At 43.6% G+C, this 25,277-nt stretch overlaps 1 protein-coding gene across 1 annotated transcript; it reads right to left on the reverse strand.

Moving 5' to 3' along the window:
* On the reverse strand, window positions 1-25,271 carry cldn19 (claudin 19). Its single transcript, XM_084317740.1, has 5 exons — window positions 25,036-25,271; window positions 15,927-16,091; window positions 11,065-11,149; window positions 5,724-5,870; window positions 1-1,027 (listed from the first exon to the last, which is right to left on the reverse strand). Exons 1-5 carry the CDS (start codon window positions 25,256-25,258, stop codon window positions 979-981), a joined length of 669 nt encoding a protein of 222 aa, XP_084173866.1. The 5' UTR covers window positions 25,259-25,271; the 3' UTR covers window positions 1-978.
* Between the last annotated feature and the right edge of the window lie 6 nt (window positions 25,272-25,277).

The raw sequence follows: 25,277 nt of genomic DNA on the forward strand, positions 1-25,277 counted from the left end.
ACTTTATTCTAAAAGAAACAGACAGGAGTATACTTTAAATGAGATGATACACAATATCATGGAGGTAAATATTAGATAGAGGAGATGCAAGGTAAATACATGTAAGGCAACAGAAGGACATTTGAACCAATCACACTCAGCAAACTGGCGTTCCTTAGTACAGGACCTCAACAGGAGACCGTGCTTTCAGCACACAACGGTACAGTACATCCTTGAGAGTCGACAATATAACAATTCTCTCATTCACACAAAAATCATATTGGCACTTTTAACTAAACATAATCGAAGGTATTCAGGTATATCCTCAATCCAGGCTACTTTAATAAAAACAGGCACACAGCTTTTACAAAGCGTGGCGTCGCGGACATCACGTTGACGTGAATCTAACTATCTCCTTGTTGTTTCTTAAAGTCGGTAGCTACACGTTTCAGATATCCCAACATAATGGAACGGTCTGCCTAAATGATATACAATACAATAGAAAAAGGCATACAGGACTTAAGAGAGGAACTGCCGACGATACCCATCCCTGCGGATGGGATGCAGAATGGTGATACTATGGAATCCATGTATAGTCGAAAACATACATGTGCACACACACGTGTTACAAGGCACAGTAGTAAAACATTATATATGTAGTAAAAAGGATAGAGTGTGTGGTATATACACCTGGGCATTTAAACATGTTACAGAAACATACCCTGAATGACTATCTCCCAGAGAGAAAACAAAACAGACACAACGGCGTACATCCATCTTTACACGTCCTATTACAGTACCACCTCTGTGTGTGTGCGATGCGGGGAAAAAATGGACACTTCCGAATTGATGTTTTTGGACACATGTGCCATTTGGCTGCATGAATTCTCGAAGTTTGTTGTTGTTGTTCTTTGTGTGTCTGTTTTGCTTTTCTCCGCGAGAGCGTTTTTGTCTGTTGCCAGAATCTAAAACCACGGTAAGGCCAGGAGAACTCCCAAATTACAGATACTGCTCCCTTTTCTCTGGTGGAGTACTTTTAACATTTGGTCTGCAATTCAAAAAAGGGGAAGAAAAAACAAAACAACGTTTCAGTCAATGTACACTCGTAATAATCACTGAGAACAAAAAGAAACTAAACAGAGGCACCTCTTCTACACACACGCACGCACACGCACACCCCGGTAATCATAGGAAATAAAGGGAAATGATAAAAATCAACACAACACACACCACGACTCGTACAGTTAATGTAAATAAAAGGACACAGTGACACGGAAGGTTCTAGTGGAGTGTTCGCAGGCCGAAGTGGAAGCCCACTTCACTTCTTAAAGGGAAGGTCTATAACCCTTCAACCGTGCATATCCTTTAGTAGTCCGTATTTACAAAGAAGGCTCAGTGAGGGGCGGGGCGTGGCGGGGAGGGGGCAAGCTCTTAAAGCGATGGTAGACATCTTGTTTTTGTTTTTTTCCCATGACATACTGATAAGGTGCAGACATATTTAGAGAAGGAAGGAAGGAGGGTTCGGGCAGGAAAAGGATGGCGATATTCTAAAGCGAAGAGACAAGGAGGTTCCAAATTTGGAGCAGCGAAAAAAGGGGGGAAGACAGTGGGGGAGGGGGGAAACTCGGACATGTCCTCGATAAAAAGGCGGGGCTGATCAGTCAGGGAAACTAGTCTCACTCAACAACTCTGCCCTGAATTAGAGGAGAGAAGAAGACAGAGGCAGACAAGAACAGGATTAGGAACAGGAAGAGGGTTGAAAGACACATCAAGACCGCAATGATTCTCACAACAGCTCTGTGTTGTTAGCGAGCGAACAGGGGTTCGATGGTTGCTCTGCGAAAGCGTTAGGGGGGGGGGGGGGGGGGGAAGCACAAGTGATGCTACGTGAAAGCAAGGCGAAAAGATGGGCTACAGGTTGGAGATATTCACACAAATATTAGTATGGGATTGAGTGATATGAGTTGAATTGTGCTTTGAGAATTAGTGGTCAGAAGGAGTTGAGAAATGAGGTAAGATTCTATGAGGTAAGATGCTTGCAGTGTTCTCGGGGTGTGTTTTGGTTAGTCGGTTGTCTCTTATCTTTTGGGGTATACAGGCTCCCCGTTTAATCACCATCTGTCTTTGCTTTTGAGTTGAGCTGTTCAGGTAGTTTTGTCACGTCCGTCGTTGAGCTTTACAGCGCAGCTGCTATTGACAGGGCTGCTTGACTTCTCTTAATTCTGCATTTCCTTTTTTAAGAGGAAGTAGAGAATGTCCCCCCCAGACCTAGACCCCCACTCTCAGCACAATGGAACACTCCACAAACAAAGGTCTACCAAGAAGAGAAACCTATGATGAGAAAATGGGGGTGGGAGGGGGCGGGGAGCAATTCTAAGAAAAGTGAATGGCTTTATTATCCGAAAAAGAGAAAAAAAAGCGATAGACAGGCTCTTTTAGCAAACCCTTATTGAAGGCACTGAATGGCTATAAGGGGTCAGAAGAGGCCATTTCAGAAGACTGTAGGGTCCTGCGGGGTAATGGATGAAAACACATTGGAGGTTGGAATTTTACTGGAAGTTATTTACAATGATTTTGTAGTCTGTAAAACGTCTGTCATCTGAAGCCACGATTTATATTAAACCAAAAAAGTGTGGATTAGGACGACACAGTGCCACCTTGAAGGTGTATCGGTGTCACGTGCGTTCACTGCATCAGTGCGTACAACGCGTTCAAACGAGGAACTAGCGGTATTTTGGGGAAAAGGCACAAATTGGTACACCAGAATGGACCAGGTGTTTTTCCAGCGGGAGGGCAGCTCGACCCCCCTGCTTAAAGTGTCCCCCCCAATTAATTGAAACTAAACCTACGCCCTTGGACCAATGTATTCAGAAACACTGAACATGTTCTTTACTTTGGCTGTACATGCGATCATCAGCACACGGCGGTCGTTGCTTTGATGTGAGAGCGTTAGTAGATGTGTGATGATGAGTGTGATGATGAAGACGCATGTTTAAAGACGGGTGTCCCCCTCTACTTTAGTTTTGAGTAAAATGACAAAACAGTCGTTAACAGCATTCATACTCTGCAATGGTTCAAGCGTGGCAGAGACCTTCGAGTGACAGTTTACTCCCCCACTTGTGCAGTTTACTTATAGCTTGTGTTGCTAGGCTGCGGGGAAGGACCTGCATGCCACGAGCACACTCCTACACAGAGAGTTGGATGACTTTACACTGTCAAAACATCTATGCCCAAAGAGGAAGTAAACTAACCGGTGCTACCTATACTATTTTTTTTTATCCACCTTTTCTCCTATTTTTCTATTTTTTTTCTCCCATTCCAATTCCACTGTGCCAATTCTTCCCTCCCCTGTCTTGAACGTTGCTCGCATATGCCCCCCACTGGCCAGTTGTAGGGAGGATAGAAGCCTTGCATCACGTGTCCCCTCCGACACACAAGGGGGCAGCCTGTCACATCTTTTCATCTGCCAGCGCGGACTCTCATTGGCGAGGTGTAGCGTGTGGGAGGCTCACACTACCCCCGCCATTTCCTGTCTCTGCTGTGCAGGCGTCCCCAACCAACCTGTAGGAGTCGCTGTCCACAACGTCCAGATTACCACCCATCGACTTCCACCCGCTAACTCTTGCCAATTGAGTTAGTATGACAGCCTGCCCAAGCCGGAGGCAATGCCGACAGCCGGATTCGAACCCGGTGTCTCTTGCGGTGGTGACGAGCGCAGTGTCCGCTGCACCACCCAGCCGCCCTGCTACCTATACTCTTGTAATTTCCCTTAACAAATTGAATAAATAATATTGTATTATTGTTCCCCCAATATTTCTTAGTCTCTTTTATAAATAACTGAAAATTTAAAACAATTCAATTTCACAGCGTCTGTGCAGCCTTGTTTATTCACAGTGTCCATGGAAACGACGATGAACGTCCAGCCATAAAGGTTATTATATAAACGGTTTCCTTACGCAGAAAATATATTCTGTTTACCTTTCTGATAACTACATCACTGCATAACTCATACATGTTGAGACAAGCTTAGGTTTTGGTTATTTGTGATACCCTGGTATTGTATACACCCAATTCAAAGTTACAACCACATTTTCTTTCAACCTAATCTAGTCACTAGATTTGGCTAAAGTTACAAGTCACTCGGGGCAGAGCTGTTTTGCAGGCTGCGACGTACAGGCTTAGAGACATTGCTGGGTAGACTATAGGAGACAGAGCCGCCTTGGAGCAAGCTTCTTTTAAACCCAGAACTCTCCAGCTGTTACATATTAGTGTATTACAAAGTGATTCACTAATTGACGTGTTTTCCTGGCTGAGACAGTACGACCGCAGAATAAATCAAGCTCTGTTTCCCTTTCAGAAGTAGAGCCTCTTTACGTTCCTGAATGATGTTGTATCTATGGAGAGGCGTTCCCACATACAAACCAACTGCACCAGTGAGGGGGTGAAAGGTCACAGGCAATACGGAGGCAAAACACACATTCAGCTCCAACCAGGAAGCATAGGACAGGCTAAGCTTTGCAAATTCTGTTTCATATTTCTTGTTTTTTTTACCTGTAGACTGACCACGACATGGTCGATCTGTTTTCCACTCTCTAAGACAATACAATTAAAGGTGCTGTAAGTGGTATTTTTGTGTTAAAATAAGTGGTGAGTACTGTAGCTCTACACTCCGACAGCCATCACTGATATAGTGTGTTTGTGTGTCAGTAACATGGGTCTCCCAGTCCCTCAGCTCTGCAGTAAACAGAACATATATTTCCTGGTATCCCTTCTCACTTCATCCAATCAGGAGAGAAAACCCTAGATATTATTTAAATTATTTCAAGAAATCGTGCCAAGCCAAATTTGTGGCATATTATTTTACTTGTTTTTATTTTTGTCAAACCATTTTTGCAGTGTGGAGTTCTCTCTCCTGATTGGATAAAGTGGGAACGGGATACCAGAACATTTATTTCCTGTTTACTGCAGAGCAGAGGGACTGAGAGACACATGTTACTGACCAAACACGTGTATCAGTGATGGCTGTCAGAATGCAAAGCTATTCTTTTAACATGTAGACCACTTATTTTAACAAATACAATACTGACAGCTGCTTTAAGTTGTATTTGCTTTGTTTCAGAGTTTTTCTGTACAATAAAAGACAAATAAATCGTTTGGTTTTCTTAGCGTTTCGAATAAAGTGCGGGAAAAATAGCAAGTGGCCGTTTGTGTTTAGGGTCAGATTGAAGCAGCCGAGTAGCTGTTTGTGTTTAGGGTCAGATTGAAGCAGCCGAGTGGTTGGTTTGGTTAAAGAATGACTTTGAGGCGCAGGACAGGGTCCACTCACACGACTGTAAAAGATACAGTAGGTCACCGTGATCAGAGGTTTTCGGCTCGCAAATAAGTTACGGAGGTTTGTACATAATGATACAAGCTTGTGTATCAACAATCCTTACATCCTGTGATACTTTGTGGATGGTGTGTGTGTGCATGTGTATATGTGTGTGTATGTGTGCATGTGTACGTGCCTGCATGTATGTGTGTGTATGTGAGTGTGTTTGCTGCAGATGCTTCTATTTAACATGTCCTTGAAATGTGTATCTGCGTGTACAGTATGTGTGTTTGAGTGAGTGTGTTTGTGTCTCATAGTCTTTTTATGTTTCCCTTCGCGAGTGGTAATCTGGGTAAAAAGTGGGCGGAGCCAAGTGTGTCCTCTGCTCTCTGTTTGGGTAGCTGCTGGAAGGGGGGGTGGGGTTTACACGTACTCCCTGGCTGTGGAAGGCTGTGATTGGCGGTAATATTGCTGCCCTCGCCTGTCCTCACTGGAGCATGAGCAGCACAGGAAGGAACCGCCCAGAACCGTCAGACTGGCCGCTGCCCATCCCACGAACAGAGCAGAACCAAACTCATACCTGCACAGGAAAGAGGAGGAGAAGAAGAAGAAGAAGAAGAAGAAGAAGAAGAAGAAGAAGAAGAAGAAGAAGAAGAAGAAGAAGAAGAAGAAGAAGAAGAAGAAGAAGAAGAAGAAAGAAGAAGAAGAAGAAGAAGAAGAAGAAGAAGAAGAAGAAGAAGAAGAAGAAGAAGAAGAAGAAGAAGAAGAAGAAGAAGAAGAAGAAGAATGACAGATGGGTGGAATGATTAGTCAGCACATCAGTAGATACAGGGCCGTGCTTCCCACTAGATCAGCCACTGTGCTTAGGGCTCCACCTTCCTTAATCAGGATTTTATTTGTTATCCGAATAGTTATTTAAGATAAAACAAAATTAAATGTCACATTTTTGTTAATTATACATTTTTAAGGCCATAAAAGAAAAAGTATCCATTATTAAAATGTCATTGCTCACATGGATAGATTTATTTTTAAATGACTGCCAAATTAATAGTGGAATTATTAAAGCCCTCAGTCAATCAGTCAGTCAGTCAATCAAGATGCCAATCATCATGTCAAACATACATTTCAACCAACCAATCACAGGGCCCCGCGAAACGTCAATTATCACGTCAAACATAATTTCAACCGAACAGTAAAATGTCAAAACGGCTGCACCGCTCTGGTGCGGAGATCTGATTCAAAGTAAATGAAAAGGGCCCCGAAAAATGCTCTCCCTAGGGCCCCCAAAAGTCTAAGGACGGCACTACCAAAAGTCTAAGGACGGCACTGAGTAGATACAATGATAGTATTCTCATGACATGATGCCTTACAATGTGGTGTAATTGACATTGAATGTACGCTGTACCCTTTAGAGTTTGCCTAGATGGTGGTCTTGCACTAGGCACTGTAGACCCTGCATGTTATACGAGGTCCTGTGTGACCTTGCCAACTCTTTTGTCCTCACGCCACGTTTGTCAGTCCGGTGAGAGTGTGAGACTTGTCATCTATCAATCAATGTCGTCTGTGAATATGATCATGAAAGACTTGAGCTGTGTGTCTCAGGAAAAAAGGTATTTTCTTTGTGGTAAATTTGTAAAATTGTAAAACTAACATCTTATACGTGTAAAACAGAGTATATATCTAGGTCGTCCTCAGATCGGTGCTTCCAGTCATCCCGATCCTCCATGCATCTGGCTAGCTCGCCGGTGCATTCTGTTCCCGCATCTCTCCTGAGTACGTCCACGTAGGTTAATGTGGGACGTCCTCGTGATCGATGCCCGTTTGTTGGTTCCCACAGCACAAGTTTGCTGGTTGGCATCTCATGATGTCTCTGGCAGTGACCTGCCAGCCTCATTCTCCTGACTGCCACTTTCTCGCTCACCCTTAGCACCCCCCCCATACAAGTTTGCATTAGTGACATGGTCATCCCTGTTGATGTTGAGCACCACACTGCATCATTCTGGTGTAGCACCCATCCAAGGACTTCTGCAGGGTGGGCTTCAAGGTCCAGCATTCACTGCCATACAAAAGGACAGACTCAACTGTTGCATGAAAGAAGTTGAGCTTGATTTGACAGGGGGGTTGGATTTCCACACACTGGTCATGCCGTTCAGAGCCCTCCACGCAAGCGCCTTCCTCACTTTAAGGTCTTGCTCGGACGAGTTGACCCACGAGCCCAGGTATTTGAAATCACCGACTTCCTTTAGAGCAGAGCCTCCTGTTGTCCTTAGAGGTGGATGATCCGGGAGGATGTTATACATTATGACCTCGGTTTTCTTGGCATTTAGCCTAAGGCCAACCTTGGAGCACTCCGTCTCCACTCTGCACAGGAGTTCCTGTGCCTGCTCCACGTGGTCAGAGAGCAGGCTGATGTCGTCCGCGTAGTCAAGGTCTGTTAGGACTATGGCGGGGTGTCGTCTCGATCTCCTTGGGGTTATTGTGAGACCAAGTTCCTGCTCCCGTCCATTGATGGCCTTCCTGAGCGCATAGTCGAGGACTATGACGAAAAGGAAGGGGGCAAGGGTGTCCCCTTGCATATGTCGGTAGTCTTGTGATTTCTATGTTGCACACCATTGCATTGTTTGTAGTGTACTGTAAGTCGGTGCTGGGCTGGGCACCTTGGGTGCATACAAAATTTTTTAATATTTGTAAAATCAATCAATCAATGAATCCATCAATCAATCAATCAATCAATCATATGGGATGAGGTAAAACTAAAACTAAAAAGCAACTGAAATAATAAAAAATAAAAAAAAATATCTAACCCTAACTAACCTTACTGTCATGCACTTGTCCTAATAAACTAACCTACACTGTAACACTCAACACTTTGATGAACATTGTTACTCAGCTGATAGAGTTGTGCCCTTCCTGATGACTTGTCGTACAGAACTTGTAAGTCGCTTTCGATAAAAGCGTCAGCTAAATGACTAAATGTAAAATGTAAATGCAACCCTCTTACTGTATTTTACTAATATGAATGAAATATGCTACTACTACTATCTATTATGTATGATAATATGTAGGGCTGTCCCCGACTAAGGATTTGGATGGTCGACTAGGATTGGCCAAAATTTGCCGTTAGTCGACTATTGGTCGACTTAAATGTATTTTTAAAAATATATATAATATTTTTAAACTTTATTTATTTTTATTTAATTTAAAATTTTGTATCATTCCATTTGGGCTGTGGGGGTGCTTAATGTCTGAAGGAGTCGACTGAAGGCTTCTTGTCCTCTGCAAAAGCATGCAATTGGTCCACTGATGGATACATCTTGATATTTGTCTAGTCTAGTGTGTTCATTAGATGGGTGAAATCCTCTTTCAGTGCCTCTGTGCCTGTTTTCGTAGGCAGTTAGCCTCTGGTATGCGTGCCATTAGCGTTAGCCACGCTTCTAGGCCTCTTTTCTTTTGGAAAGAATGATAAATAAAAAAAAAGCTCCTTTCGACCGATTAGTCGACTAATCGATTAATAGGGGTCAGCCCTAATAATATGCCTATACTACTACCTACTATACTAACATGTCTATACTACTATCTACTATGCTAACATGTCTATACTACTACCTATATTAACATGTCTATACTACTATGTACTATCCTACTATGCAGGGGCGGAGCTTCCTACAGGCGATGTAGGCGGTTGCCTAGGGCGCCTCCCAGAGGGGGGCGCCTCCCAGAGGGGGGCGCCAAAAGAAAAATATATATATATATATAATATTTTTTTTTTTTTATAAAAATATTTCTTTTGCAGTTTTGGCACCCCCTCTATATCTGCAACCATTATTTTTACATTAAAAAAATTCTAACATAAGGGAAAATGGGCCAAAAATCTAAAACGGTCGGTCGGTCTGAGCCTCAGCTTTAGGTGTTCACAGTCAGAACATGCTAGAGCGCTGTGCATTGATGGGTATCGATCAAGTGTTTATAGAATTGAGCGTTGAGGAATTGAGCGTTGAGGAAAGACAGACTAACGTTAGAGAACTATGAAGAGGCAAAAGCCATCCGGCCATCTAGTATAAAAAGAGAAGAAAAGAAGAAGACGAGAAACGTGCCAATGTAACGGATATGTACCGCGATAGTGTGACTACGGTACATAGAAGTAAAACTCACTCCCGTGAGGCATCCAGACTGAGCGCTTAGAGAGGATATCCTTTCTTGGCACAGCGGTCTGTGTTGCTGGCCCCGGTGCAGACGCCCGGGGTTCGACTCCCACTCAAGGCATGGTCGAAGTGTTTGGCAGGTACAGCGTTGTACCGGCTACACCAAGGTGAAAGGTATGCAATTTTGTACAACTTCCAAGACTTGCCACACCAAGAGCTGATGAAGCAAGCAGAGGCACTTGTACACACCTTAAACCATGGAGGGCAATCTGATTTGGATGAGAAGGAGCTGGCTCAGGAGTTGGAACATTTTATGTGATTGATGACTTTGCAGCGAGGAAGGCCAGAAGGATTGCACTGTAAATGGAAACCAGTAGGAGCTACAGGCTAACCTTGAAGTGTGATGATAGGGAGTGGAATGTAAATAGTTCTTTAGACAAAGTGAATTTGTAATTTGTATTTATTTGTTTGTTTATTTAGCATATTATATTTTGATTATATATGTGTAACATGTTTTACAATACATAATTTTCTTTTAAAGCAAATTTGCATGTTATTTTATTGTTTGTTATTGTTATTATTATTATTATTATTATTATTATTATTATTATTATTATTATTATTATTATTATTATTATTATTATTATTATTATTGTGTGTTAGCTAAGTTGTTTATTTGTTTTAATTCTTTAGTGTGCACTTTACATTTATTCTTAGCTCTTGTTCTTGCTTGTAAAAAATAAAGGTGCAGTACTTTACTGTATAACTGTTAACCATTTCACTGCCACACGATGGAGTGGTGAACCTCGCCTAGGGCGCAAAATGTGCTAGGTCCGCCCCTGCTACTATGCCTATACTACTATCTACTATGCTAACATGTCTATACTACTACCTACTATATTAACATGTCTATACTACTACCTACTATATTAACATGTCTATACTACTACCTACTATATTAACATGTCTATATTACTACCTACTATGCTAACATGTCTATACTACTATGTACTATGCTAACATGTCTATACTACTATCTACTATGCTAACATGTCTATACTACTACCTACTATGCTAACATGTCTATACTACTACCTACTATGCTAATATGTCTATACTACTACTATCTACTATGCTAACATGCCTATACTACTACCTACTATGCCTATATTACTACTGTAGAGTGACGCTCGGCACTGCTAAACCACTGACCCTTAGCTGCCAGAGGTGCCCCCTTCCTGCTGACTTGTTGTTCACAAGTGTTGAAGACAAGGAGACAAGGAGGTGAAAGAGGAGACAAGGAGGTGAGTCAGGAGATGAGGAGGTGAGAGGGGAGAGCGACGGGGAGGTGAGACAGGAGAGAGACGAGGAGGTGAGACAGGAGACGAGGAGGTGAGAGGGGAGAGAGACGAGGAGGTGAGACAGGAGACGAGGAGGTGAGAGGGGAGAGAGACAAGGAGGTGAGAGGGGGGAGAGATGAAGAGGTGAGAGAGGAGACGAGGAGGTGAGAGGGGAGAGAGATGAGTGAGAGAGGAGACGAGGAGACGAGGAGTGCATTGAACACAACCGCTGTACACAGGCGTCAGCTAAATGACTAAATGTAAACGTAAATGTAGGTGAGTGTGTCAGTACCTGGCATTGAGCGGCGTATTTGGGTTGAAGAACTGATACGACACCTGAGTGGCATACCAGGACACAGAGACCAGCGTGCACAGACCTGTAGAGGGAGAGAGAGCGGTTGAGAGAAGAGCTAACTGCACCTCTATATCTGCTATAGGCCAGTGGTTCTCAACATGGGGTCCGGGGACCACCAGTCCCCCGGATCACCAACCAAAATCACGGTCCGCAGAAGAAGAAAAAAGAGGAATAGGTTCATTTTCTAGCACAGTCTCTGGAGCGTAACAGTAAGAAGCATTTTGTATAAAAGTATTCTGTACTTCTGTATGACAACTATTAAAGAAACTTGAAACTTGAAACTTGAAACTTGATTTTACTATTTAATTGACTAACAGTGAGAGATTATATAAGAGTGACTGTTCAAATCATATGCTTGACTTTCTCTGCTGGTATCTCCTCAACTACAGTAGACACTTCCAGTACAAGTCCAGAGGTCTGGACTTAATCACAATCTAACAATCAAAATCTTCTCAGATAGGCAAAAGTGTATCAAACAGGGTTCCACATACTGATCAATTTTCAGCGTTCTTGACACAATAAAAGTTTTAAGAACCACTGAATCGGACCAGCAAACAAACAAATTATAACCGGTTCGGTTGGTTTGATTTCGGTTGTTTTTCCTCTTCCAGGCTGTCTGAGGTCAGTGGCTAATGTGTCCAAAATCACCACTTCCTGTTTACAGCAGGGGCCCTTAATTACCCAGAAGACCCCTGGTGAGAATCTCTGTCCAGTGGAATGTCATGAGACTGCGCCTTCCCTGAATGAGCTGATCACAGTAGATATGAAAGATCTACATCTTTGGTTGTAAAACAAACCAAAGTCCCATTGATTTGTATATTATGCAGAAGAGTGCAGAGATAAAGCTCTATACATAGTCTCCCTTTAGGACAGTGAGAAGTAGGGCTGGGTATAATATATCATATCACAATGTATTTTTGTATATGTTTTGTGTATATATAGTTTTTATGTTATAGTGATAGTTGACATCATCTTTACGACGAAGTTCAGCAAGGGGGAAGTGGGCGGGGTGCATTATGTGAATACAGTGGGATTAAAACACTGTATACCTCCCAACCTGAGCTAGGGACGTATAGGGGTACACCTCCCAACCCTAGCTGATGGACGTATAGGGGTACACCTCCCAACCCTGGACGTATAGAGGTACACCTCCCAACCCTAGCTGGTGGATGTATAGGGGTACACCTCCCAACCCTAGCTAGTGAATGTATAGGGGTACACCTCCCAACCCTAGCTGGTGGATGTATAGAGGTACACCTCCCAACCCTAGCTGGTGGATTTATAGGGGTACACCTCCCAACCCTAGCTGATGGACATATTCATTCAATCTTTATTTATACTCGATAATACACTGAGTAATTAAACTCATTTACAGTGCCGTCGAGATGTTACATACACAAGTGTCACAGTGTGTTCATAAATATAAAGACATCAGACAATCAGAATAATTAAGAGCACATTTTAAAATACATTAAAAAAAATAATAACAAATATTTTTAAAAGAATAAAATTGCTAGAAATTTAAACAGAGGTAATAATTTAAAAACAATTACATATTGTGGTGACCTGATTGGTCATTAAGGTTCTAAACCGACCCATAGACACTAGAGTGTCTAGTTTCAGTGTTTCCTGCAGGGTATTCCATGATGTAGGGGCAAAAAAGGCAAAAGCAGATCTACCAAGTTCAGTACAAACTCTAGGCAATCTAAGTGTAAGCCAAAAACTGGATTGTGTACGACAGGGTCCAGTGGTCCATTCCAATAAAGAACTAATATAATTTGGACAATCTCTAATTATGGCTTTATAAATAAAAAGATTGCAATGCAACTTACGTCTCTGCCAGAGAGGCCCACCCGACCTTATTATATAGGATACAATGGTGAGTGCCATAACTATCACCGGTGATAAATCTAATGGCTGAATGATAAACAGAGTCTAAGGGCTTAAGAGTGGAAGCCGCTGCATGTCTATAAATCACATCTCCGTAATCCAAAACAGATAGGAACACTGCTTCAACAACTCTCTTTCTACTAATCATAGGGAAGTTGGCTCTATTTCTATACAAAAAGCCAATCTTTTTCCGTAATTTACTGGCGAGAACGCCCACATGATATTTAAATGTAAGTCCTTCATCAATCCAAATACCAAGGTATTTGTATTCTGAAACTCTCTCGATATCAGAACTGTTCAGAGTCGATATATGCAAGTCACTATAAACAATATTTTTGGCTTTGGAAAAAAACATGAATTTAGTTTTACTGGCATTAAGCACCAATTTTTGACTAATAAGTGCATCTTGCAGGGCGTCAAAGGAGAGTTGTAAATATTTAGTGGCCAGTTGCACAGAATCAGCAGTACAATAGAGAACTGTGTCATCCGCGTAAAGGTGGCTTTGACAGCTGCTCAGAGATGAGACAATATTATTAATATAAATGGTAAATAAGACCGGGCCGAGGATTGATCCCTGTGGAACACCTTTTGTGATGGGTAGAAGCTCTGATTGGGCATTTCCCATTTTCACACACTGAAATCTTTCTGGTAAATAGTTTTGAAACCAACTGCAAGCACCTGTATCAAAGCCAACACTCTGCAATCTTTGTAATAGGAGAAGGTGGTCAACAGCATCAAACGCCTTCGACAAATCTACAAACAGGGCAGCACAATGCTTTCCTTTGTCAAGGGCTGATACAATGTCATTTATAACTACAGTAGCCGCCGAGATTGTACTGTGTTTTTTTTTAAAACCAGATTGGTGAGGGTTTAATATAGAGTGCTTTGTGATGAATGTTTTAAGTTGGTCGTTTACCAATGACTCCAGGATTTTTGCTAGACAGGATAACTTGGAGATTGGTCTGTAATTATTTAGGTCACTTTTATCCCTATTATTTATAAACTTTTATGTTTTTTATGTAGGGGTACACCTCCCAACCCTAGCTAGGGATTTATAGAGGTACACCTCCCAACCCTAGCTAGGGATTTATAGAGGTACACCTCCAAACCCTAGCTGGTGGATTTATAGAGGTACACCTCCCAACCCTAGCTGATGGATGTATGGGGGCCCATTCCAAAGGTTTAAAAATGCTTCCCTTTCTCCATCCTTGATTCCTCCATGACCCAGAAACTGAAGAATTATCACCACATTTAAGGCCGTTCCACAGACATAGGAAACACACAAAGGAAGCCTGAGGTGTTTTTTTCTCTGACGTAATCTGTTAAATGAACAAATCTCCTCCTACGAACGGCACTTCAAAATGGCAACGTGAGTGAATGACAACGTTCCCTTCCTTCTAAACATGTCTGTCTCCTCCGCCTCGCAATCTATCTCTTCCTCGTTTCCCCCCCGCGTCGTCTCACAGAGGAATCGAGGAACGTTCAGCCACAGACTCATACCCCCCGACACTCCACTAACCGTCTCGGCGCCAGTCCTCCGTGGCGATGGCCATCAGGCTCGACAACCGTGGGCATGGACTGCTGCCAGCAGCTGGAGAACTAACGGCTGCAGAACTCCAGAACTATTATAAATGTCTGACCACTAAGTGTGTCTGACTCTTAACCTCTTAACCCTGTGCCCCCAAAATTGGCCATTTTAGTTTTAGTTTTTGAGGACTGCATACTTTTTTTGCAAACCAAAACAACATACTTTATACTTATAGCACTTGCATGAGCCTGGTCTCTTTTGAAAGATGACATTCTGAAGTGTCTGATTCCAGAAAGAAAATTCACTTTTAGTGCTAATGAAATAAAGTAACATTGAGTTGTAGAAAAACTTGTTACTCAAGTTTTTCTGTAGTAGTTAGTAGTCCAGAGGTAGGTAGTATTTCCCCAGAAGGTGGTATGGCTTACAAATCCGGACCAGAAGCCTGAAGCCTTATGTAGTACATGTCCAAATTTCATAAAGATCCATTCAGAAATGGGTGATTAGGAGTGATTTTGGTCAACTGTGTACAATGAAAAACTCAGTTTTCTCATAGACTTCAATTAATTCGGCTGTTTTTCTCTTCCTGTTTTTTCTCGTTCGTTTTTCACCATAGATCCCTGATTCATAGATCCCCTGATGGGGTATCATTGGAAAGCCACACTCATTGGCTACAACCCTCCACAATCATTTTCGAGATCACCAAATGATTGACAGAACTAGAGCCCCAAGAGTCTGGAGTGGTATTTTGCGCAATACCGTGTACTTTGCACAAGCCTCAAATACCGGCATGTAACTCGAGAACTGCTGAACGGATTCTGTCGGATTTTTGTCGCTATCGACAGGCAACAAATAAGCCTTCAATTCGATATATATATGCACACCCAAGCCACTAGAGGTCGTCAAAGTGCCGGTGGGCAAATCGTCCTCAAAAGGGCCCACATGTGTGGCCCTTGCAGCTTAAGAGGCCCACCCAATACCTGCACGGACTACAACATATGACGTATATCATGCCAGTTAGGGTACCTTGTTGTATACTGCACGTTTTGTTCACTGTTTACTTTTACTCTTACTCATAGTATATATTCAGATTCTAATTATTTATTTCCTATATTTATTGTAACGTATAAAATAACCGATAGAGCATATAGACCCTCATCTACACCTTTGTTTACATTGTAAATTTTTCTCATATTTCTATATTCAGATAACATTTTATTGCTTATATTTATGTTTTTCTACTATTATCCTGCCCATAGATGTACCTCCCCTCCCCCTCATCCATGCTGTTATAACAGCTGAATCTCCCCAAGGGGATCAACACAGGAACATCTCATCTCATCTCATCTCATCTCATCTCATCTTATCCTGTCTCATGTCTCACCTGCGAGCAGGAACAGCGCTCCGCCGGACACAGCGATGCGGGTCTTGCTGGCCGGGTTGTTGTCCCCCACCTTAGTGCACTTCATGCCCACCACGCTCACGATGATGGCAATGAACCCCATGAGTACCGACACCACCATCAGGGCACGACACGTCTGGATGTGGACTGGAGACGAGGAGGTGAGACGGGAGATAGACGAGGAGGTGAGAGAGGAGACGAGGAGGTGAGACAGGATACGAGGATGTGAGACAGGAGACGAGGAGGTGAGAGAGGAGGTGAGAGAGGAGGTGAGAGAGGAGACGAGGAGGTGAGAGGGGGGAGAGAGGAGGAGGGGAGATAGGAGACGAGGAGGTGAGAGAGGAGACGAGGAGGTGAGAGGGGAGAGAGAGACGAGGAGGTGAGAGAGGAGGGAGACGAGGAGGTGAGAGAGGAGAGAGACGAGGAGGTGAGACAGGAGACGAGGAGGTGAGACAGGAGACGAGGAGGTGAGAGAGGAGGTGAGAGAGGAGACGAGGAGGTGAGAGAGGAGAGAGACGAGGAGGTGAGAGGGGAGAGAGATGAGGTGAGAGAGGAGACGAGGAGGTGAGAGGAGAGAGACGAGGAGGTGAGAGAGGAGACGAGGAGGTGAGACAGGAGAGAGACGGAGGGACAAAATGGCGGAATGGGGGGGGGTGATGATAGAGAAGGTGACGTGACAAAATAGAGCAGAGGAAGAGGGGTGGGGGGTGACAACGATAAGGTACAGGAGTGGAGGAGAGAAAAGAGAGGTAGGGAACGAGAGAGAGAGAGGAAGATGAGGAGGATGACAGATACAAACAAAAAATTATCTTTTAGTTTCATGTACAATGTAAACGGACACAATGGTACATTTAAAACACAAAGTCACCCGGAGTGAATGAAGCTGCACAAAGCTCATATGAGAGCAGCCCGATCTCGCTTAGAATATATAAATAAAGAACTTATCGACCACAGGAAAAAGGTACATATTGTACGTTGTTATAGCCATAAGTAATCATATTATTTACGAAAATTTACAATGTGTACGTATTACAAATAAGTCATATATTGACGTATTTACATATTTACAAATAAGTACATATATTACATATTAACAAAATGTTAACTCTTAAAATGTTCTGAAAATGTTTGAGTTCCCCTGCTAGGGAACAAACCCTCACGTGGAGGATAGCATCACCCAAACCTAACCTTATCCACACTGTCATCTTAAATGAACCAAAACTTTAACCCTAACCCTAATCTTAACTGTAACCATAACCGATAAACGCTAGAATCATCATCATAGTATTGCTGTGTTTGTATCATGGTGGGTGGGTGTCTTAGTCTAGTGGTGAGAGCACTCACTCAAAATCATAATCATTGTTGGTTCGACTCCTGGTCACGCTATTTGTTTTGGACTTTTCGCCGATACGAAATTATTTATATAATAAGTAAGTATATTACTTATGGCTATAACATAGATACATTATGTACTTTTTTTTTTACTGTTGTCAATTAGTACTTTTTCTGTACGCTTTCTGGTGAGACCGGGGTGATTCCAGCTTTTAGCCCGGAGGTGACGAGGTGGGGGCCTGTGGGCACCTTAAAGGTGCTGTAGGTGATATTTTTGTTCTTAAAATAAGAGTTAAGTAGCTCTACATTCTGACAGCCATCACTGATATAGAGTGACTGGTCAGTAACATGGGTCTCCCAGTCCCTCCGCTCTGCAGTAAAAACAAAATAAATGTTCTGGTATCCCGTTCCCACTTTATTCAATCAAGAGAGAGAACTCCACACTGCAAAAATGGTCTGACGAAAATAAGAAATAAAAGCTATAGCTTTAAACAAACAAGTAAAATAATCTGCCAACAAATTTGGCTCTGCAAGATTCTCCTGGTTGGATAAAGTGGGAACGAGATACCAGGACATTTATTTTCTGTTTACTGCAGAGCAGGAGGGACTGGGAGACCCATGTTACTGACCAAACACACTCTATATCAGTGATGGCTGTCGGAATGTAGAGCTATTTAACACTTATTTTAACAAGAGAATACCACTTACAGCATCTTTTAAGGACTTTAACCAGATCCTCTCCAGATCGTCCCGACTCATTCCACAGTGGTCCACTCAGAATTCCTGCTATAACCCACACATAACTCTGTGGGAGGAAAACTTTACATATTTACAGTACACGCTCGTGCAAACAAAGACGTACGCAAACACACACTCGTATGCAAGGATGCTGTTTGCACACACACAAACACAAAAGTACACGTACACATGCACACACGTGGACGCGCGAATACGCACATAAATGCGTGTGCACGCGCAAATGCTGTGGGAGGAATAGGCCGGGATAAAACACACAACTCTCTCTCACACAGCAGCTGTAGGAGGGTCCGTTTTACATGTCTCACACAGTGGGATTACTGTGTCTTTTTTGTCACAAAGCGGGATTGTTTTCACGGGGCTGTCGCCACGGCGATCAGACACCACTGGGCTCAAACAGTGCCGCTCTGACAACAGGGACGCGTTGACGATGAAGCGAAGCGAGCGGCGTCGTAACATCACAGCGGCGGGCGGCGGCGGAGAGAGTATTTTAGTCGTTTACTACCCGTGAAGGCGCCGAGAAAGTCTTTTGGGGGGTTTATAGATCGCCGATCAGAGGAAACAACTAGACACAACACAACTAGAATAACCATAAAAGGGACGAAATAATAATAAATAATCATTGAGAATTTAAAATGTATGTGTTGTACAAATGCAGTGGAGGTCAGTAGGTCATAAAGAGAATCTGAGAAGTGTCCGTATCAGGGGGTGTATAGAATATACAGTGTGTTGAATATAGAATACAGGGATGAATAGAATGTACAGAACAAATTTTGCGGGCCTGGAAGGAACATCTTACTTGCAGTACAACTTCACTATATTGGTGAAAAAACCACACGAATATAGGGTTACTTACAACATATCGACAGTCTCTGCACAAATCACAGTGTATATTCTACCCTGTAAAACAATACATTTGAAACGTTGGACCCAAATACACACCAAGCCGGTGTTAAGTTTACTCTTGCATAGAGTCAAATAATATACGGCCTGCTGCAAGACCAAACCACTGCAGAATCATCAACAAGAAAGTTATGTCAAAACACAGTATAAAGATTATGGGTCCACAGAATAGAATAGAATAGAATAGAATAGAATAGAATAGAATAGAATAGAATAGAATAGAATAGGGACTTTGATCTTGTGAGGGGGACGAAAACTTCAAATACAGATGTTGAACAACAGCCTCGTCTTCAAAGCTGAGGTCATCATCATCATCATCTATCACTGTGGCAGAAATACACACACAGGCATTCATACATAGTCCGGCCATAGAGTTCCGCTTCAGAAGCCGGTCAAAAGGGGGGACGGGGTCCTGACGGGGACATGGGACGGGGACAGCATTTGAAGTCAGGTTTATGTGCTGACGGTTCTTCTTTGATGGAGGGATTTAATGGTTTTTAAGAGAAAAGAGGGTTTATTTCCCCCTTTTCTTTCATCCCTTCTGTCCATTCTTCCCCGGGTGCTAAGCGAGCGGGGTGTTCTTCTCGGTGAGTGGCCCCGGATGACACCACGTCGACCGATGTGTGTGTGTGTGTGTGTGTGTGGGAGGATAGATGGAGAGAATAGGGTGGAAGGGGGAGGGGAGGGGAGGTGTGGGTGGGTTGGCTGGCTCACGCACTATACTCCTCTCAGTGCCAAGGTTGGCAGTGCCAGCCACAAGCTTTCAATATGTATGTGCGTGTGTGTGTATGTGTGCGTGCGTGTGTGTGTGTGGACATTGTGAGATTCCATTGTGAGGTCACTCGTGACTACTTTATATACGTAATAATCTGTTTGCCCACTCAAAACTTTGAAACAGAGCCCACATGTTACAACTCTACTCACATCTCCATCTGAGCGTCACCTGAAGGTTAAGCTTTCAAGCTCCGAAAACAAGAAAAGCCTTTGATGTGCAACTTGTCGGTAAAGCAAATCCGTCGCCGCTAAGTGAGTTTCCTAAGCGATTTGAGCGCATTTCGCCCGTTATTTACTACACTTGAAAGGCGTACAGGGTGACACTTTAATGTCTTTAAAGGAACACGCCGACAATATGGGAAACACGCTTACCGTCTTAGCCAGAGTCAGATGAGAAGATAGATACCAATTTTCTCTCTGTGCGTTCAGCAGAAAGCTATCCGGCTGCAAGCTAGCCTAGCTCAGCACAAATTAATGGAAGCGGATATACGGACCACTAAAACGTAAAAGTTCGCTCGGCTAGTGGTCCGTATCCGCTTCCGTTAATTTGTGCTAAGCTAAGCTAGCTTGCAGATGGATAGCTCTCTACTGAACGCACAGAGAGGAAATTGGTATATCTATCTTCTCATCTGACTCTGGAGAAGCGCATTTTCCATAATGTTGGCGTGTTCCTTTACTAACTAAGCAGGACATCAGATTATTTATATTGTGAGAGAGAGAGAGAGAGAGAGAGAGAGAGAGAGAGAGAGAGAGAGAGAGAGAGAGAGAGAGAAAGAGAGAGAGAGAGAGAGAGAGAGAGAGAGAGAGAGAGAGAGAGAGAGAGAGAGAGAGAGAGAGAGAGAGACAATAAGTGCCAGTAGGAGGCTGCCTGGCCATCTCCAGAGCCAGAACATAGCTGCTATCCCACCATGTCCTCCTCAGCATAGAGCAGAGAAACAACGCAGAGGAAGAGGATGGAAGGTTAAGACGGGGAGGAAGATGGGAAGGGATTACACGTCGCACCATCCCAGCTCCCTACGTGGGCAGACGGGGTGCTCGGATTCCTCTGCCATGTTGGTATTTGGCGCCCAAAATATTTCCATGACAGTGAAAGTCTGTTTGGTTGTTAAGGAGTGAAGTCAGAACTTAGTTAGTTGTTTTAGTGTCGTCTTCTCCTGATTCTTCTACTGAAGGTCAGTGAACTAAATCCCTGTTAACACTTTAACTCTCACTACTGAATTTGACACAACGTCACTTCATCGTCAACGATAATATCTCCCCTGTGCACTATGTATGTTTTGTGGGAGTCCGAGAAGTGAATAATTTCTAAACGTATATTTTCACAACTGAATAAAAACAAACGGGAAAATTGGATCCCCAGAACACTTTTTGATTGATTGATTGATTGATTGATTGATTGAAAATTGTATTAACAGATTGCAGAATGGGTACAGTACAGTACAGCTCAATACACACAATTGTTAAGGGGATGCAGACCAGAGAAAGACTTCCGTCTTGTTTACATCAGGGTCCCCCATTTTCAATTCAAAACATATATGACATACATGACATACAGATAGACAGTACTGCTACATCTATACATTTATGACATACCAGATTTGCAAATACAGTACTGTTTGTGATACGAAAAGAGTCCAGAAAAGAGAGTATATACATTTGACATAGAAACTGTATACATTGGAGGAGGTTGGGGGGGGGGGGGGGGTTGGAGCTAGAAAGCTTCCTGAAAAGTGGCTATTTCACTGCTGTCAATTTACAAAGGCAGGGCCACTGCAATTTAGTTAACAAACATATTCTAGGCGAAAAATTATTTTGTTTTCATTTAGAATAAATCTTAAGGAATTAGAGTAAATGTCTTTTGCAGGCTCTGCAAACAAATCCTCCTCCTCCTCGGAAACTGCATAGTGCAGCTTGAACTCTGCATGTTGCCTGGGACAGGTCAACACATGAGTAACACGAGGCAGACACACAGCACCTGTACATCCATCGTATATGACCTGCGTTGTAGAGCAGTTTTTAGTGGAAGGTAGACCTTGCTCGCTCCCAAAATGGAGCACAAATCTAGGATTTTTTGTGAGAAAACCGTGTACGAACTCCACCTTCGACTATAATAGGAGGCAGACGGGTCTACACTAGGTACAGGCAGACGACAACTGTCTTTTCAGCACCACCACAGAGAGACAGAACCCTCTTGAAGAGTTCCAAACAATAGCAGGGGGGGAAACCTACAAGACCGTAACGCGGCGTTTCTTTGAAAAAAGACCGACCGGTGTCTGGGTCAAAATGTTTGACGTGTTCACAGTAAACCTGCAGAAGACCCGGTCCGTTTCCCCCACAGCAGCCGCCGCTTGGCTGCCTCGGTCCTCCAGGCCACAGTCTGGTGGGCAATTACTGCAACCATCACATGTTGCCCCCACTGAGCGAGCCCGCCAGGGGGAGAGATCACTCGCTACTCTACCCGGCTTGGCGGATGGTACACCTACCAGATCAAGGTCAAATATACAGTGTATATATATATATACAGTATATGAAGACTGCACACTTCTCCTGCACTTAGAAATATTTGTTTTGATGTTACGGCCATTTCCTTTATCAGGGTGTTGACGATGTGTCATGGCCCAAAACATGCTGGTGTAAACCAGTGGTTCTCAAAAAGACTACAAAACATGCTGGTGTAAACCAGTGGTTCTCAAAAAGACTACAAATCCCAAGGCACACCAAATAACTGTGCCTGTACATGTCATATAAAATAACACAAAAGTGCCCTAGTGGATAAGTCCTCTACTCATCGACGTCTACGAAGTCATTGGACATTGTTTCATTCTTCGGGAGCTTGTCTTGTTCTAGTGTCCTGTTTGTTCTGTGATGTTGTGTGTTATGTTGAGTCATAAGTTTTCACAGTGTAAAGCTTTCGCGAAGAATGGCTGCTTCGACGCAGTAGCTAATGGGGATCCTAGAAAACAAAAGGGAACTAAACAAGAGAGACTAAACAGGACTTGGGCGAGCCTCGTTGAGCCGGACGCAGCCCCCGACACTCACGCATGCGTGTTTCAACAATGGGGAGTCAGTTAGGGACATTTGCTATTGTAGGACGGCCCTTCCGGGTCCGGCCAACATGAACAGCTGCTGGCAGAAGTGATCAACTTCTATGATTAGTGGCTGATTTCACTATATTTTAATGACGTAAATATTATATGCTCGACGTTAACTTTCTTTGCATTTCTGAGCAAAATCTCAAGGCAACGCCAGTATGTCTTCCGTAGAGAACCACTGGTGTAAAATATCAGTCCATTAAAAATATTTCTGCAGGGTTATTTTAAATGTATTCCTATATGGCTTTTTGAGTATACTATACACTTCACGATCATTCCCACCGGCAAGATTAAACCAACACCATGGGGCTGCTCTGTGGGGTCAGCCCAACAGAACCTTCACTAACACACCACATGACGAGGGGCTCTGTGGGGTCAGCCCAACAGAACCTTGACTAAACCACCACATGACGAGGGGCTCTGTGGGGTCAGCCCAACAGAACCTTCCCAGAATCCCTCATGATCAGCTGATGACCTGCTCCGTTGAGTCCCATTTATCTGTAGTGCATGAGTGAACCTCTGATTGATCACAAAGACTGAATGATGTTCAGCCTCTGAACTCCCCTGTTCCAGTTCGCTGGCCGCGTAGCGGAGGAACATGCAGCTGCCACTTCCAACGTCACACCTGTGGGTCGACTTGACCTCCAGCGGACCTGCCGCTTCGCCAAGAAGGCGACGAAGTAGACGCGAGGAGAGTCCGCTCTGGGTTTCCAGATCACAGAGGAGGGGATTCTCATGTTCACGTCACGATGAAGTCATTTAGTGTTCGTTCAGTGATTTTTTTGGGAAACATTTGTGTTCGTCGTTAAGCCTCGGTCCGTACACTCACTGGGTGTGTTAGTGTTATACTTATAGTGACGGAGGGGAACAATGCGCGTGTGTGGAGCAAAACAGAGCGCATTCTGAGAATATCTCAGGCGTTGGGAGCAACAGTGTCCTTTTCTTCTACAGACAACCCCCATTCATACGACAGGACAATACTCTGTTCTCACGACTGGACGAGCCAAAGGAGATGGCAGGACGGCGTACGCACCCCTCGCTGAGAAAGCCACAGAGAGAGGTTCTGATATAAGAAGGAGTCACCACAGCCAAGCTAATGTTTGCCAAAGGGCCTTGTCGCCTTGTTCGACGCCGTGCAGTGCCGAGGATTCAGCGAGAGCATCCTCTGCTTTTCTTTACAAACAGACCACAGACAAAAACAGACACGTTCAAAGCGAGATTTCTGTCTCGTCAAAATTACTTTTGGCCAAGTCTACCCCCTGTAGGCTTTCATTAGAAAACCCTAATAGGATAATTTAGGCTGACAATAGATGGATGGATTCGTGTAATCTGTGTGTCATTAATTATGAGTCAGTAGGCCCTACTTACAGATTGGAGATGACAGCAAGCTCATATTCAGGGCTAATTTATGTCTGAACCCCACATTCCTTCCGTTTCTCCCTCCCCATTCCCCCCTACCCCCTCCCTCTCCCCCCTGCCCCCTCTGCTCCTCACACGTTCAGCGCGTTCATGTTTGTCACTTCAAGGCGGAATTTCATTAAACGCGCTAACAGTGGCATTTTAAGTGAGATTTAATTAAAGAGGCTGTTTTTCCTTTCTTGTTTTTTCCGTTCTGCTGATTCAAACACTTGGCCTGATGAGCTGACCGCACTATAATAACTTTTTAATTACAACAATAGTTTCCACGGTTTACTCTTGGAAAGCGTTTTGTTGTTATCTGTGGGAAAAACAAGCACGTCATCACACGAGTAAGTAAGATTCTCTCACGTAGTAAATACATAATTATCATCATAAACCAGTCTTAGCAGAACCACATTCACATGAATCCACCAATGCTCTCTGTTACTGGGAACAGCAACGAAGCAGCCAGGGATGAAGACACAGAAAGATATTTCAGAGGAATGCAATTTAGGGACATGTAAAAAAAACTATTTGCAGAGCTGTAACAATGAATAAAGAATATAATAAAGAGGCATATCAATCAGGAGGGAAACCCACCCACTACTACAATTTTGTTAAATCCACAGTGTAAATCTGACTCACGAGAGTACATTTAAACACCAGTTTAAATTGTACGACAGCTAATAAAGAAACATCGCTGTGTCTTTGGGTCCAGAGCTTCAAATACCCCCCTCACAGAGTCAAACATACACAGACCGCCCGAACGGAGCGGAGCGAGAGTCACGTGTTTATTCAGGCGCTCAAAAAACAGTGAAAAAAAACATTGTACTCACTGTCCAGCGAGAGCATGGAGTCGAAGATCTTACACTGCACCTGCCCCGTGCTCTGAGAGGCGCAGCTCATCCACAGGCCCTCGTAGAGACCCACCGCCGTGATGATGGCGTCGCCGGCGTACGACGACTGCTTCCACTGGGGCAGCGCGGTGGTGGAGATGATCCCGATCCACCCGCCCAGCGCCAGGAAGTACCCGAGCAACTGGAGACCTGAGTTGGCCATCCTCGACTATACCTATTTC

This window comes from Notolepis coatsorum, assembly GCF_963971535.1.
Source record: "Notolepis coatsorum genome assembly, chromosome: 6".
NCBI classification, from domain to species: domain Eukaryota; kingdom Metazoa; phylum Chordata; class Actinopteri; order Aulopiformes; family Paralepididae; genus Notolepis; species Notolepis coatsorum.

What these genes read in the sequence shown, in the direction of transcription:
- cldn19 (XM_084317740.1), bottom strand. Translation starts at nt 25,258, where the DNA reads ATGGCCAACTCAGGTCTCCAGTTGCTCGGGTACTTCCTGGCGCTGGGC. An exon ending in AGCGCTGTTCCTGCTCGCAG is followed by an intron (nt 11,150 to 15,926) that starts GTGAGACATGAG and finishes CTCCCTCTACAG; the next exon opens with GTCTGTGCACGCTGGTCTCT. An exon ending in CAGCCTTCCACAGCCAGGGA is followed by an intron (nt 1,028 to 5,723) that starts GTACGTGTAAAC and finishes TTTGAATTGCAG; the next exon opens with ACCAAATGTTAAAAGTACTC.